This window comes from Falco peregrinus, chromosome 10 (assembly GCF_023634155.1).
Source record: "Falco peregrinus isolate bFalPer1 chromosome 10, bFalPer1.pri, whole genome shotgun sequence".
NCBI lineage: Eukaryota > Metazoa > Chordata > Aves > Falconiformes > Falconidae > Falco > Falco peregrinus.
In genome coordinates, this window is record NC_073730.1 from 32290606 (window position 1) to 32306525 (window position 15920).

A 15920-nucleotide genomic window follows, 5' to 3' on the forward strand; every position below is an offset into this window, starting at 1 on the left:
TAGCAAACCCAACCAGAAAAAGAGAAATAAATCTCAAAAGTCTCCAAATGGAAAAAAAGAAATCCATTTGGCAGAACAGACGAGCCATTAACGCTCTTGACAATTAAAAGAACAAATAAAAAACTGCCTCTTTAATAACTATCTTTTATTCAAAATGTAACCAGAGATCCTTAGACAAACATTACAGTTAATTACAGCCCACAGCCTCATGAACGTCTATGTTTAAAGTACATCTTCCCTAGTCATCTTCTTTCTGACCTTCGTCACTGGTTAATTATTGTGTGTGCCTGTGGTTCACACGGGGGCGGGGGGGGGGGGGGGGGGGGGGGGGCGTGGAAAGGCAAAGGCGAGGATAAAAAATCCCCTTGGAAGCGGCTTCTAAAGCAAAACAAGACTGGTCATTCTCAAAGTGCTCTGAGCTGCAAATAACAAAATGAAACCATTTGTTTGTGTTTCCATGTTTCTTTACTACACACAAAAACAAATTCTGTTTCTGTGTGGCTTACCTGGTCAAAATCAAAAATTCTTCCTTCCCACCCCATCCTTAGCTTAAGCAGCATACTGGAAATATCAGTTCTGATATCCCCAAGAAAAGGCTCACCAAGACCTGTCCAGTTATTCCATGCAAGGTTAAGAACTCTGCCTTTTCACAGAAAAGGCGGGTCAGTACACAGTTATCTAGATCATCTGCTGCAGTGATTTGAGGAAGTCTCTCTTTTCCATAGCCCTCCCCATTCTGAAAGAGCAATGCAGATTGTTTGTTTCTCCCCATCCCACTAATTTCAGAACTGTTACTCCTGCCTGTTCTTCATCTTATGTGTCACATGCAGTGACTCTATACTCAGCGAGCCTTTGCCTCTTGAGAAAGACAGCCTGGTACAGTGAGGCATCTGCGCCAACCCATAGCAAAGCTGCTTGTTCTCTCTCAGCGGTGGAGAAAACTCTATTTACATAGTTTACTTTTTAAAGTGAAAGCATCCCTCTCTGTTCAGCCAGCTCACTTGCGTACCACTCTGCACGTGGCTGGAGGCATGTATCCTACTATACTCAGATCTGAGTCCCCACAGCCAAATGGCACTGGCTGGTTGCAAGCATCTTGCCGCTGCAGTTGAGATGACCTGTCCCTCTGCCCCTACGTGCTCCACCTGGGCTCTCTGCCTGCCGACCTGCTCCTTCCAGGCCTGAACCACGGTGTGAGTCACCAAGTATGCGTCGCAGTGGATGAGGGAACCTGCTTGAGGGAGAGCTCTGGCCTTGAGCTTCCCTCCAGTTCAGCCGGGCTCCGGATGCAGCCTTCCTCCTAAACTCCAGGTTCTTTTTCCCTCCAAGTGAACTCTTCTCCCTTTGAGTGAAATGGGTTTGATTTACAACCTGAAGCTGAGGAAATACCCAGCCTGATACTGACCACTGCAGAGGAAGTGTGGGGTCTTAAATTAACACAGAAGATGAGCAACAACGTGTTCCTTTTTTCCTTACCATTAATTAAAACAGAAAATACCATACAATGCTGCCTGTGATGCTCTTCTGATAATACTTGATTATTAAGGCTGAAAGCGTCATCCCTAGGCTGCAGCAAAGGGAATAAGCTCCCAAGATACCTTACTGTGAAAATCACCACAGCACTGGATTCTTCAGAAGAGATCAAAGTCACACCTCATATTAAAAAAACCCAACCAAACAAGGAAGCCTTGTACAAAGCAGCAGTTTTGTAGTGGAGCCCTAGAGATGAACTGTTCTCCCCCTGCCTTCTTGCTTGCTTTAAGCAGCCACAGATTTTCTCAGGCTTCCCACAGCGATGCTGACGCCCGCACGAGACATCCACAACGGCTGCACAGGGGCAGACATTGTGACTACTGAAGAATGGGAAAAAGCTGCTCTGAAGTTTCTGTTAAAAATACTTTCAATTATGCATGATAGTGTTTTGACAATGCAAATGGCATCTGGATGTGGGAAGAGAATAAACTGTGATGAATATCCTGCTGCAACCACTACATTTCTGGCCTGATTCGGTGCTCATGGAAGCCAGTGACAGCTTTGCTACCGGTTTCAGTGGGTGCTGGTTTCACACCATCCCTGTTTTTACCCTGAGGCATGGCAAAAGCAACTGTCAGTCTCCCCGACACATCATTCAGGCATGTAAAAGGACTCTAAATGAACACAAATGTAAGTTTAGCCTTCCCAAGTCACCTTTTACAGTACCCCATCAGTGTAAAGAGAGCTTCAGCAGAAATAAGATGCTAGCTCTGAACATAGTGAACAGAAGTGTTTTCCCTCAGTTCAAAACCATAAAGACAACAAGCTGTGATTACTCCACAAATCTGTCCATATACAATGTAAGAGCCCTGGATGACAGGGAATTTCCAAATCACTGAATGTTTGAGAGCAGGGTCATCCTTCTTCAGCCGGGGCTGTGCTGAAGTCCCCAGCCCCAGACAGCAGTGCCTCATGACACGGTGAGGTTCCTGTCCACACAGAAAGACCTCGGGAGGGGCTGGACCCACGAGGGTGAAAACAATTTTCTCCAGACTACACTGAGATCTGGGGTCTGGAAAACTGAAAATTCTCAGCAAGAGAGTAAAGACCAGTGGCAAAAAGTGATTTTTTACTCTGGGCCTTGTGTGAGGTTGAAATGCATAGCAAAATGGAGGGTAAGGCAGGTATGTTAACCCAAGTCAGGAAGATACTCTTTTAACTGTGGGAGCAGTAAAGGATGCACTAAACTCTTCCTTTTCCAAAAAAAAAAAAAGCAAGGAAAGGCACTTTAAAAATCATGATGGACTAACCAAAGAACCAGTTCTGGACTCCCTAGATGACCTGATCTCAGGATGGTCCAAGAGCAATGACAAAGCACTGAGGCAGGGGATCACATGAAAGGCTACATGAGTTTGCCTGAACTGTGTATGTTGTGTGATGTTTAAAAGGCGACTTTTTTTCTTTTTTCTGTATTTTAACTACAAAAACCTGCATACCTTTTCCTCTGCCTGCCCCTGGAAAGACTGGAATGCTGGGATACAACGCGCTTCAATTACCAGGACATTCAGGAACTCAGAACTGACCTTTTCGGTGGTGGGGTTTTCACATCCCATTTCTCTGCCAAGCAGCCCCATACCCACAACACATACTGGGATAATGCCACTGGGAATCTGAAGCACACACAGGTGAAGGGGTGTGCTTGGTGGGAACAGCGCAGCACAACCCCAGAGAGGCCAGGCACGGCAATCGGCTTGGTCGGTACTGAGCCCCCAGCCCTGCTGAGAGTGAAGAGGAAGCTTAGAGGTTCCTCAAGGATAATGTATTAACTGTTTGGCTTTTACTGAGACACCTTAATGAGTGAACTTTACCTCTGCCAGTGTGGATCCTCCCTTCCACTAAGTGTCCTCCAGTCCCCCAAACGGTGTATCAGCTGAACAGGGGTACTAAATAGAAGTACATCTGTTCTTACACTGAGATGGAAAAACAATTAACGTACATGCAGCTCCAGAAGTATTATGATGCTGCAGTTCCAATACAGTTTAATAAAAAATGTATTACCAATTAAAAATTAACAATTTCAGGCAAGATTTCACATATTATTAACCCACTATAGTAAGTTTAACTCAGGAGTTTCTTCTGATGGGAGTCAAGAAGAAATCAGTAAGTACACGTGATGGCCAAAGTTCAGGCTAAAAATCTGTTCTAGTTTAAAGTCTTCCAACAAAAATGCAGCAGGACCTAATCAGAAAGATACATTGTAACAGACCGTCTGAAACAGATATTTTGAAACTGCTGTAGCAGTCACTGACAGCCGCTATCCCCAACACGTAAAGATTCCAGGACTAATAAACAGATGCAGCATGGCACTGCAGTTCTGTATATACCCCTGAGGTGCACCACACTGGTTGAAGAAAGCACAGGCAGTAAATCAGGACTCTGAAGACCCCATCTGTGGTCCTTTAAGACACAGAACAGCCAAATCTCATGTTTCTTTTCACTCTAGTACTGTAATAACCAGCTTAGAAGCTTGCTTCTGTTTCATAGGCAGGTCTTAAGGTAATTTACCTTCGTGGATCTGAATTGCATCCCATTTGAATTACATGCTATCAGGCAAACCAAGAGCAGCATGGCTACTTCCTGTGAATAAGACAAATGCTATGTCTACCTTGATGAGTAAGCCAAACTGGAGGGCAGCATGTGAAAACATGATGGATTTATTCTTCTTTAAACAATAGAACAGGGGAGAGCTTCCAGCAGCCACCAATACAGCTCTTGGGACTTCCGTATGTGGCTTGCTTGAATCTCTCAACCTCTGAGATAGCGACATTCACAGCAGCATATTCTGTGTCAGCACAAGAAGGGCTACAGCTCTGTCTGGGCACCCCTGGGTTCATAATTTCTTCTGCCCACAAGTTTTTGCCTTCACATGCACTGGATGTGCAGCTCAGGAACCAGGAACTTGAGATTTCTCAGAAGACAACACTACAATATGGGAAATCCCAGAGAGAAACACAGCAGTCTTATAAGTAAGCATAAAAGAAAGAGTTGGAGATGCAACAGCCCTGCTCCTCATTGTGGACCTGAGGTGCAATGAGGGTGCTGACCTCATTGCAGACCACCCGGGTCCTTCCACAGGCACAGCCTCCATGAACAGTAAACTCCACAAATGGATGTGACATGTCAAAAATACCACCTCTGCCTGCACGCACTCACTGCTGCTGTTGGGTTAGTCTGAAAACCCATCAAATGGATTAGCCCAAAAGGTACACAAAGGTGGCACATCTGTGCTACTATGTATTGAACACTGAGATAGTGCCTGACACAGGTAGAAACATTATGAGCACCCACAGTGGTCACCCCAGGGCCATTTTATTTAACTTCCTGTCACAGCTGCAGAACTTTTATGCTCTCACTTCTAGTACTTGTCTCTCACTTGACTATTTCTGTGACTACAATCAAGAACCAGGAAAATGGTGTGGCAGCAAACCCACCTCTCCCTGCTCCCAAGACCTTGATCTGTCACTTTAAACCCTGGCTGGTGCACATCAAGGTTTGCAGAGAACCATGAGAGAGGAGCAATGTCTTCACTCATCTTCAGCTTGCGAGCGGGGTGGGATTGATGCCACTCTTCTGCCTCCTACCTAGCCTTTTCCTTTGACCTCATGTTCCCTCATCCATGACCCTTCTCCATCACAGCTTCTGTAACTGCAACTATTTGTACCTACAGTTTTCTCATTCAATGGCGTGAAAATGATACTCCTTTCACTATTCTCCACAGCCTCCTGAACAGCATCAGCGAAACTGATGGCTCCCACTTCCACTCTGCTGCTAGTTACAGCTAGGAGAGGTACTGCGGTCACCAAAGGCTATTCAGTCAGACCTGCAAACTGAAAAACTGTGGTTCCCACCTGGAACCACATGCTTAACTTGGAATAGAGATCTGCAGAAACCTGGTGTTAGCAGGTAACTTCCTATAAATGTTCCTCTTTAAAAAAAACCACACCACAAAGCAACACAAAACTGTAAAATACAAGGATGTTTAACACTGTGAGTCTCAAGTAGTTCTGCACGTCCAAGGAATTGTGCTAACAGTAACCAGCTGCTTATCACACACAAAAGGAAGGGACCTATTCTCTCCATCTTGCAGGCAGCAAGGAGACGAGCAGGCAGGCTTGGTGCTCCCAGGCGGGGGGCGCCGCGCCGGGACAGGGCCCCCCGCCGCGGGCAGAGCCGGGAGGGCGAGCTCGGCGCACAGCGGCCGGGCTCGCCGCGAGCAGCCGGGCCGGGGCAGGGCCGGGGGCAGGCTCCGCACCCCCGCACCGGCAGGAAAACCCTGGCCGCGCTGCCGGGAGCGCTGGGCCGCCCATTGTGCGGCGAGAGGGGGCTGCACAATGCGCCCGGCCGGCCTTTGTTCGCAGGCAGCTGAATCAAACAGCGCTTTTCCTCCTTCCCGGCCTCCCGCCCGCGCCGGCTCCGTTTCCCCAGGGAAGCGGCACCGCGCACGGCCGGCACCGCGCACACAGCCGGCCGCATCCCCCACCCCTTTGTTGTAGACGGGGGGAACCGCAGCCCCGCGGAGCCGGCCTGGACGGACTCTGCCCGGGCGGACCCTGCCCGGCAGCCCGGCGGGGGGCTGCTCACGGCAGGCCCAGCGCGACGCCCCGGCCCGCGCCCTGTCAGCAGCCCGAAGGCCGGCGGGCGCCCGCGGGCCGCGCTGGGCCCACTCCCCCCTCAGGGGCGCGGCGGCGGGTTCCCCGCTCGCCTCCCCGCCGGCCGGGCCCGGCAGCCCGCCCCTCCCCGGGCCGGGGCCGAGCGCGCCCCCCGCCCCACGGCCGCGCTACCTGCTGATCTTCTGGGCGAAGGCGCGGCGCTCGGCCATGGCCGCGCTGCGGGGCTCCGCGCGGCCGCTCCTCAGCGCTGGCGGAGCCGGGGAGCCGGGAATGGGCGCCGTAATGCTCCGCGGAGGCGCGCACCCGCGCGGCGCAGCCGGCCCAGCTCCCACCCTCGGCGCTCGCCGCGCCCGCCCGCCTCCTCCCCCTTCCCGGGCAGGGGCCGCTCCTCGCAGACATACGGCGGGGCGGAGTGACCGTCCCCGCTCCCCTGCCCAGCCCCGGTGCCGGGCCCTCGGCCCTCGGGGCCGGCCCGGTTGGGCCCCGCACCAGCGGCCGGCAGCGAGGCGGCCTCCGCCCCGCCGCGCTCGGGCGGGCTGCTCCGCGCTCGCCCTCGCTGCCGCTTCATCCCCCCAAGAAAACCGAGTGGGTGGGGGTCCCCACGCGTGGCGAGGCGGACGGCGCTTCACCCCGCCAGCGGCCCCCCGCGGGGCCAAGCCGGCTCTCGGCGGCGGGGGAGTGACCCCGCCGGCCGGCCTCGGGCAGCGGCTGCACGGCCCCGGGCTGCCCCGGGCCCTCGGCCGCCCGCACCCCGGCTCCGGTGGCCGTCCGTGCCATACCCTGCGTAAGGCACCAACTGTCCCTTCAGAAAAGCTAAAAGCCACCCCTGCCGGGGAGTTAGAAGACAACTGGAACAGCGTCACAGCCACCTTTCCATCCGAAAGGGCCATTACTACCAGTCTCCCCGTAAACGTGTTGTATTTGAGGTCATCCTAATGGGATGAGGAGGTGGAGGGTGGGGAGGTAAAAAAAACCCCAACACTATTTTGGGACTTTAAAAAAAGATTGACCCTAGGACACATTCTGGCAGATAATTCAAAGTCAATGCTACACGACACATGCTGTGCATTAATCTAAACCAAAGAACTATTAATAGTAATCCAGGAAGTGTCCAAAAGTAGCGAGTGTTAATTCATCCCATTCCATCTGTTTGCATTGTGCTAATGTTTCCAGCACACTGCGACTGCAAGATCAGTATACCAATTTTTCCACTAGCAGAAGCCACTGATTTCCAGCTGCACACAATTATTCTGCTTTTCTGTTTGTATGTGTTTACACAGGGAATGTCAGACCCCAAAATCTGCAAATATATACATGTGTGAGTAATCCCACTGGAGTTAATCAGACTCTGTGCACATATAAAGTGAATCCCATGTGGGTAAGATTGTGGCCCGCTACAGAAATGTGCTGTCATCCGTTACACAGATGCACGCACACACGTGCACACAGATGGAGATGCTGCAAAGCAAAGACCTATTGTACACCACAGAGAAAGGGCTGCTCTTCTCCAAGGGGGAGGGGAGCAACTATCCCACAGATGTCTGCCAAGACAAAGACTTTTCCTCTGGAACACTCTGCCTGCCCGTAGAATTGCACACAAGATAAGCCCACCTCACAGTGGGGACAGGGTAAGCCAATGAGCCATTTACCTTCTCATATCTGCACAAGCTGTGGGTGCCCCATCCCTGGCAGGGCTCAAGGCCAAGCTGGACAGGGCTGGGAGCAGCCTGGGCTGGTGGGAGGGGTCCCTGCCCATGGCAGGGGGGTGGGACTGGGTGGTCCGTAAAAGGTCCCTGCCAACCCAAACCATGATGTGACTCTATGAATAAATTCTCACACAGAGTGTGCGCGCTTGCAAGAACAGATCCAAGCATGAAGGACCACCAGAAATGTTTCATCTTTCCCATCCTGCACCCCATATGGAAGTTCCTTTCCAAAATGGCATCAGTCTGAGATGCAGGAGGGCTAATTTAGTCCTGCCTGAAGGGAAAACATCACCACCTAACTCTTTCAAACTGAAAGTGGGAATCCTGCATTTCTGGAAAGGGAAATTACCTTACTGCTGCCAGGAGGTGCAAAGAGCAGTCCGGCCCCAGAAGCCCTGACATACAGAGCACAGAGTATCCAAGGTCAATCACAAGACCTCTTGGATTTTAGGTTTCATTTTCCCCTTGTGTCAGTTACTACCACAGACAGAAGAACTTGGTTAAGTTGTGGGACATGTAAAGTCAGCTCAGTATCATCACCAAAATCTACGTACAGCTTTTTTTTTCTACAACTGATTTGTTAGCGTGGGCCGTTTAAAGACTGAGGGTACACTTCAAAATGCAAGTAATGACACGGGTGACTTTACATCTCTGCCTGATGAGCAGGAGTGGCTTAGCCTGAAGCAGCTACTCACCACCCATACCGCCTGTCCCCTCCACACAGGTGTCCGAGCTCTCCAAAGTCTGTAGCATGAGGACTTAAGCAACGAGTTGCTGAGTTACGATGTCACCTTTGCTCATCTGTCAGTGACCTGCTCTTCACTGACTTTTTCTGCCGCTTAGAGCTTGGCCAGATGAACTCTGGCAGACTTGATTCCAGCTGCCCACCCACCTCTGTGCTGGAGGCAACTGACAGAAGAGCGGTCAGATGAGACATGCCTACACCTCAGCCGAGCCTGACAGATGTGCTCTAACATCTGAAACCGCAGGGAAGGAAAGTCTCTGTGTGGATACCAGAGTTTGAAACTGCTAGCTGAGGTGGGGACACACCTCCTGCTCTGCCACCCTTGCCAGAGAGGCCACAGCCTCACTGGAAGAGCAGGACAATAACTGGGAGCAATAGAGCTTTGATGCGATAGTCTCTCCTTGACAGTGAAGGGCCCCTGCACTAATTGCAGATCATCACTGCAGTAGGCTGCAAAGCTAAAATGCAGCAGGGGACAGAAGCCCACCTCTTTATGAACAGTTTGTCACTCATCTTGTCAAAGCATACAATGTACAGAAGTATCAACAGAGATTAGATAGGGTGGAGTTAGGTTTTTTTAATGTGGAACATCTATGTACAAAGATGAAAAAACTAATTTTCAATTCAAAGATACAAAATGGATATACAATAGATCTCTACCAAATACGGTATGTATTATGTGCTCTCAAGGGAAGGGTATTGCTTTGCAGATAAATAGGCTTTCTCCATAGAACTGGTATAAATATGAACAAAATCCCTCAATTCATTTAAGAGGCAACATCAACAAGTGCATTTCAGAAAAATAACAGAGATTCCTCATTACTTTTTATACAGTAACAGCCTGACACAAGTCTACAAAGTTGGTGTCAATGACTTTGAATAGTTAGAGACCACTGAGGTTGGTGGAAATGCACACATGACCTTGTAAAGAGAACCAAGAGCTTCTATAGATTGACTCTAAATTCTGTAGTGCGTGGAGCATTAATCAAAAGAAGTCAAGGAAAAAGGGAAATTGGGGAGGGGGAGGGGGGCAGGAAATGCAGTCTTTTACTGTTATAAATCCAATAATGCCAAACACTAAAATTCACGGTATCAACAAATCCTGCCTCCATATCACTGGCAAGTCAGCATGATCGATGTCGTGGCAACACCGTTATTCCCAGTACTAAGGTGAGTGCTGCCACAGACAGGCACTGTGAGTCACGTAACTTTTCTGTCTCATTTTCTCATCTTAAAAGCAAATTAGCTGAAGGAAATGTTTCATCTGAAGAAAGAAACTCATGCTTTGCAAAGAGGAGAATGCGACCAATTGGACACAGACCTGTTACCTGGAATTTCAGTGTACAAAAAAAATTTCTCCAGGCATCTCTTTAAGAACTAGCAGCCTTCTCCAATTCAAAAACAACTGTGGTGTGGCAAATTTTACCTGCAGTAGGAAACAGAACTATTTTCTTTTACATTAGGGTGAAACTGCATGCGATTGATTATGTATTTGGAGTGTTAGGCTGCTTATTTTTCATAAAGTTGTTTGTGCCTGTGTATTGTCCTCAGGGGTGACTGGCATCTCAGCATGAGGGTGAAGACAAATCAAGACAACCTTCAGTGGAGGGACTGTGTATACTGCAATTAATACCTCCATCCAGCTCAGCTTAATTTAAATTAATGTTTGGCTAGAGGCTACATATTTCTAGTAACCAATTTAAACCTGAGAACTTTATCGACATTATGAGCATTCTGAAGTTACTCTGCCTTAATATGTTGCAATTCTTCATCATGTTTTAGAAAGCAAAGAAGGAACGTAGCTTGTTCTATACAGTAGAATGCATCAGTCTTTGAAAGAGATCACTGCCTCCAAAAAGGAGTTAGCCCATTTATGCAGCTGTCAGCAATAAGTACCTGCTGCTCCAGGTAGGTGGTCTCTGAGAAGCTGGGGGGTGATCCTCACCTGTCCTGGATGTGGTAGTACTCCACCAAGACAAAGACTGAGCATATAGTAAATTGGGAGTTGAGGGATGCTGTGAAAGTGGATGGGTCTCCACTGTAGCTGTTTCATTTCCCTTCTAGTAACCTTGCTGATTTGGGGGCTGGGAGGAAGCCCAGCAATTTATCACAACATGGACTGCCATGTTGAAAGTCACTTTTTGTTCTTCTCTGATAAACCATGTAACAAAAAGGTGACACATGAACAGTTCAGCCTACATTTGCGAGCTGCATTTGGGCTAAGCACCTATCTGAAGTTCATGGCCTAGATCCAGTGCTCCATCAACACACATGTATCCGTGAAACAACATGTCTCACACTGAAGGGGTGTGAATGAAGAAGCATTTCAATCAATTCACCAGGGTATGGGGTCCATAAACCACATGCATCCTTTAAAACACATAACCAAAATGCTTTTTGTATTGAGAGTGAATTTTACTTGGCTATAATCAAATTTGGTAAACACGTCATGCAAACACAGACGTAACTCTTTGAGCCTGATAATTATAAGATTAAGTCCTGCAGAAGAAAAATCTTTTGGATTGTAGCCATGAAACATTTCGCAAAAAGCGAACTGATCCTGTGCCTTGTTTGCTAGCAGTCTATTTACTCAGTCCATTGCTTCCTTGTTCTTCTTACGTAAACTTCCTCAAAGCAAACACTCTGAAAACATTTTCCACTGAAAACGTGTCCAACATAATTCAGTAAACAATGTAGTAAATAAGGGATTGCAAATTCAGAGAGCCATCTACTGGCAACTAAGTGAAACGAATTAAATTAATTAAGGGCCAAATCTTATGTCTCTCTTTGCAAATATTTTGCTTTACAGACAAGGAACTGCACATGTGTAATATAAACTGTAAAGCATCATTATCTTCTCAAGACATGTCTGGCAAGAGTGAAGATGCTGGTGTTCTCAGAGCAAGAAAGAGCAGCCTCATTTGCCCAGTGCCCAGATTCTGACAGGCAGATGAGAAACTAGGAGAGTAAAGAAGGAGTAAGGACTCTCCAGGTGCCTGCAGCCTTCACTACATCCCTCACATCCATGTTAGTTCTTTTATAGATGACTCAAGCCAGGCATAGCAGAAGCTAATGACAGCAGAGCTTGAAGCAGAGCCAAGGTGCCCTGAGTACAGCATTTTAAAGACCAGTTTTATAGGGAATGGTGGTATTCATCCCAGACATCAGAAGACCACGAGGGAACCCCGTGGCAAGGAAGGGAGATACTTTGTAGTTCTGGACACCAAATCAAATCGTATCAACTATTGCACAAAGCAAAACATTCTGCCTAGAGCGGAATCTCCCAGCCTGTGAACCTGACCCACAGGAGGATCATGCTTCTGCTCCCTGGGAGAAGCACAACAGTTCCAGGCACTGGTGTTATTTGAAGATGGGGGAAGCAGCAGTGGTGTCTGGTTCCTCCCTTTCTCTTGGACATACCTCCAGAATTTAGGTGCAGCAGCTGGGTAGCCCAGCAGACATTGCAGCAGGAATGGTGGCCAGACTCATACTTCTACAGGAGGAAGAGTTCCTTTTGAAGAAGAGATGGAAATTAGAATCCTCAGCTGCATTAGCCTTTCTGCAGCCTTCTTTGTATGGCAGTACTTGATGTCTGCATCATTTTTGCCTTTATTCTTTCTCTCCTGGCATTATTACTTTCAGATTTCTTCATTTTAATAGATGGGTTCATGAACTTAAAAGTTCCTCAGATAAGGACTCACAGTCTTCCCAACCAAGCTTCCATTAATTTCTGCTCATGTTTATAATTTTCAGGTAGTTTATGTTTCTACTCTGAATATAGCTTACAATCTTTCCCAGTTTAATACTCTGTAAATGCCACTAATATGGTCTTTATTTACTCTTTCCAGGTATTTAACTAAGATCTTAAATTAAGGGTAGCCTTGGCACAGATTCTTACAGGTATCCTACTGGAGCCTCCTCTTGCTTAGCCTAATCCTAGGATAAAGTAAGAAAATCTGGGTTTGGATGTAGTGAGCAGTATGAGTAGAAGCATGCTGGCTAAATCAGTGGAAACGAACACCTCAACAGCAACCTAGCGAGGGGGTAGACTCACTCGGTCCCTTTCATCCTGCGTTACTGCTTACACTGCCACAGTGGTTGCACAGGCAGACTGACGTAACCAGGCATGTGAGCAGATCCACACTTCGGTAGACATGTGAGTCTAGTCCAGAAAAGGACCTCGGGGCCACCCTCAGCAGACAGCATAGTCAGAGTCTGGGCATGCAGGTGGGAAAACTTCTAGAAGCAGCTTGGGAGAATCCTTTATGCCCTGAATGGATCCCTCAAGCGTACATGCTGCTTTGCTGCTTTATGGTGTGCATGCATTGACTATTAACCTTGAAGATCCCAAATTCTTTGCGAAACCCATGACATTCTGGAGCAACAGGCTTGCTTCAGAGACAAAAGATTTCTCATAGCTTTTAGTTTTGAATCAATAATGCTTCTCATCCTTATAAAGCTCCATATCATTTATCTAACCATTCTATTTCCGGTAGTGTTGCTAAGCGCAGGCAACCCTTCCACAAGCACGTCTGAGGTTTTCTGTTCTTAAATGGGTGGGAGCAACCTTATTGTCATTTATTTTAACAAGTAGTTCTGTAAGCAGCAGAACTAACATAGCCTAGATTCCAGTGTTTTCCCTTTATCCTATTCCACAGTGTCTTTCTACCTGAGCAGCTATTTCCACAGAAACTGGAGGTATTTACTATCTCTGAAGCTCTGCAAACTTGATTAAATTGCAGAGCAGTTTCAAAACTTTCCAGAGGGAAATAGATCACAGATGGTTTACTTCCCTCGGAAATGAAACTAAAAATAAATGAGGAAAAATTCTCTTCTTTATAGCTCCTTGACCCAAGGTCTGCTCTGTTTAGACAACAGGCAAATGGGTGTTTTGGAAAGCACATACTGTTGGCCAAATGTTTAACGGTCTTTTCTAAATATATTGCAGATTATTGATGAATGCTTAGACGACTTCCCACAGGCGATCTGGTAGGCTAGTGGCAGATACGGGATTACAAACTTCATTCCCCTGACTGCCCAGCAATTCGGTGTTATCTTACCATTCTGCAGTATTTGGTGGGTGAATGTTGTGCAGCCATGGCATCTCTAAGAACCATAATGCAAAAAGTATCCTCTCTAGGGTTTTGTCTTCTTGGCATTGCTGCTTGGCGTTACCCGCTTGGTTTACCTATTAAAAAAAGCAAGACAATTATATTTTCCACAAACACAGATTTTAAATATTTCCTTATTAGTAGTATATTAACTTAGCAGAAATGGAGCTCAAAGATGGTTTGCATGGCCTTTATGCCATTAAAATGTTTTAAGTGTAAACTCTGTGACATTTGTTAGAAGTTTGTTGAATGCAATGTTTTCTCCCACTCCCTCCGCAAATCTTTCCTACAGAAATAGTAATTAATGAATGTGAAGAAAATCCTCTCCTTGCAGACAGTTATTTATGGTTGCCTAAGTAATTATTTTGCAATCAAAGCTTTTTTTGTATGATCTGACCAGTGCAAAAAGCAGAAAATAAATATCTTCATTCTCATAACCTGATTGCCTGAGGGATTTACAATGCATATCCAGATGGCATATTGTGTGGCCTATGAAATCAGGGCATGGTTATTAAATTTCAGAGCAGGAAGGTGCAGGCAACTAATTTCAGGCAAGGGAATAGCCATTTCATCTGATCACCTAAATAATTTTTTGTTCAGCATTTAGCCAAATCCAAGCCACGTTAGCTACTCAGCTCTCAATATTCAAGACCATACACAAACAGACAAGCACATTCATCTTTGTCTTTGAGAATAAAAGCAAAGATGAAACTTTAAAGAACTATTATTCCTCAAACAGGTCATAAAATTCTGAAGGTAGGAGGCCTGTTTCCTTCCGCACTGACAGAATACCCACTACTGTGGGGCCACAGTCCTTCATGAGTTTAGTACAAACAGCAACGTGGTTTTTATTTTTAAATCTTTATCTTTGCTTCAAATATAAAGACATATATGGTGTGCGTGCCACTTTCTGTGTATTACCTCTCCTTTCTAGTTTTGAAAAGGAACAGTAACCACATGTGACTGTTCTTCCAGATTTTTTATCATGGTAGTGTTATTACTATCATGCCACTATACAGAGATGCTTGCTGCTAGGGTCTGAAGGATTCCTAAAAGACATGAGAATTGTGATCACTAATTTACTGGAACACAGAAATGAAGTGCTGTTAGTAAGGGCAAGCAATGAGCTGAAAGGCAGGGGAAGGATTACAAAGGTGATCTGCTACTTCCCCACCTCAAACCAATACCTAGACCTTTAAAACAAGACATTGTCTGCTTTGACCATTAATACCTCTTTACTTATCACATCTACTATGTGAAATATGTTCTATCTGTGAGATTATGCAACAAAACCCAACATGAAATACCTGAAACGTCCATGCATTTGTACTGAAGCTTAATTTTAAATCATGTGCTATAATCGTGTGGTGATTATAAAAAAAATAAAATTAGTCTGATCATCTTTGACCAGCAGAAGGCAGTAAAATCACAAAATGAAAAAAAAAAAACCAACCAACACCCAACCTTCTGCATGAACCCAAACCTGTGCTGTTGAGTGCCCAGAGAACGCAGGCACGTCGCCCTTCCCTCACACTGCCCTAGGATGTTAGGCAGCAGTGCCAGTTGCAGTCAAGAAATTCAAGTCACATCCTTTCCAAATCCTGCACTTTTTTTCTTTTTAAACCCTTGGCTCCTTATACAGCCAATTATTACTTTTAAGCAGCTTAAGAGAGATGAATGAAGAACCTACTTTACAAAAGACTAAAACAAACCCCAAAATCCTCAGCACATCTAGTCTAGAAGAGAGGAGATGTACTCTTACATACTTTTAGAAAACAAATAAAGCAGCAAGTTGAATTGGAAAAGATGGTTGGTATGTGAACAAACAGGTTATGTGTTCAGGCTGGAGATGTAAGTGCTACTGGCCCCCAGAGAACTTGGAGATTCCGGAACCATTTTGCTGTAGTGGAGTCAAAGAACAGACCATTAAAAAAAAAAAAAACCAACCCACACACAAAAACAAAACAAAAAACCAAAACCAAACTAATACCCGAAAAACAAAAAAACCCCACACAAACCAAACGCCAATAAAAAAAAGAAAAACACCTTGAAGCAACAGCTGGAGAGCCCGCGCGGGCCTGTATGGCCGGGCTGGTGGGGCCTGACGGCGGGGCTGGGCTTCCCGCGCAAAGCCTGCGGCCTCCCGCGCTGCGCCCGCCTTCCCGGGGGCCCGCCTCAGCCCGGCCCGCCTCAGGCGCCTCAGCCGGGCCTGGCG

The 15920-nt window shown here is 46.8% G+C and overlaps 1 protein-coding gene and 1 long non-coding RNA gene across 9 annotated transcripts in view; both read right to left on the minus strand.

Annotated features, from left to right (window-relative positions):
- DOCK7 (dedicator of cytokinesis 7) overlaps positions 1 to 6450 on the minus strand; it is a 106999-nt gene extending 100549 nt beyond the window's left edge. For all 8 annotated transcript variants that reach the window (XR_008748997.1, XM_055815165.1, XM_055815164.1 and 5 more), the window contains exon 1: positions 6315 to 6450. Coding sequence is in view for 7 of the 8 variants with exons in the window: in XM_055815165.1 (XP_055671140.1) it covers positions 6315 to 6352 (38 nt within the window). In the remaining variant the exon portion in view is untranslated. The remainder of the gene's footprint in view (positions 1 to 6314) is intronic.
- A 2711-nt stretch (positions 6451 to 9161) lies between these two features.
- On the minus strand, positions 9162 to 15882 carry LOC129785236 (uncharacterized). Its single transcript, XR_008748999.1, has 4 exons — positions 15752 to 15882; positions 15472 to 15605; positions 13655 to 13782; positions 9162 to 12105 (listed from the first exon to the last, which is right to left on the minus strand). It is a non-coding gene; the product is annotated as an uncharacterized LOC129785236 (long non-coding RNA).
- Positions 15883 to 15920: the final 38 nt, after the last annotated feature.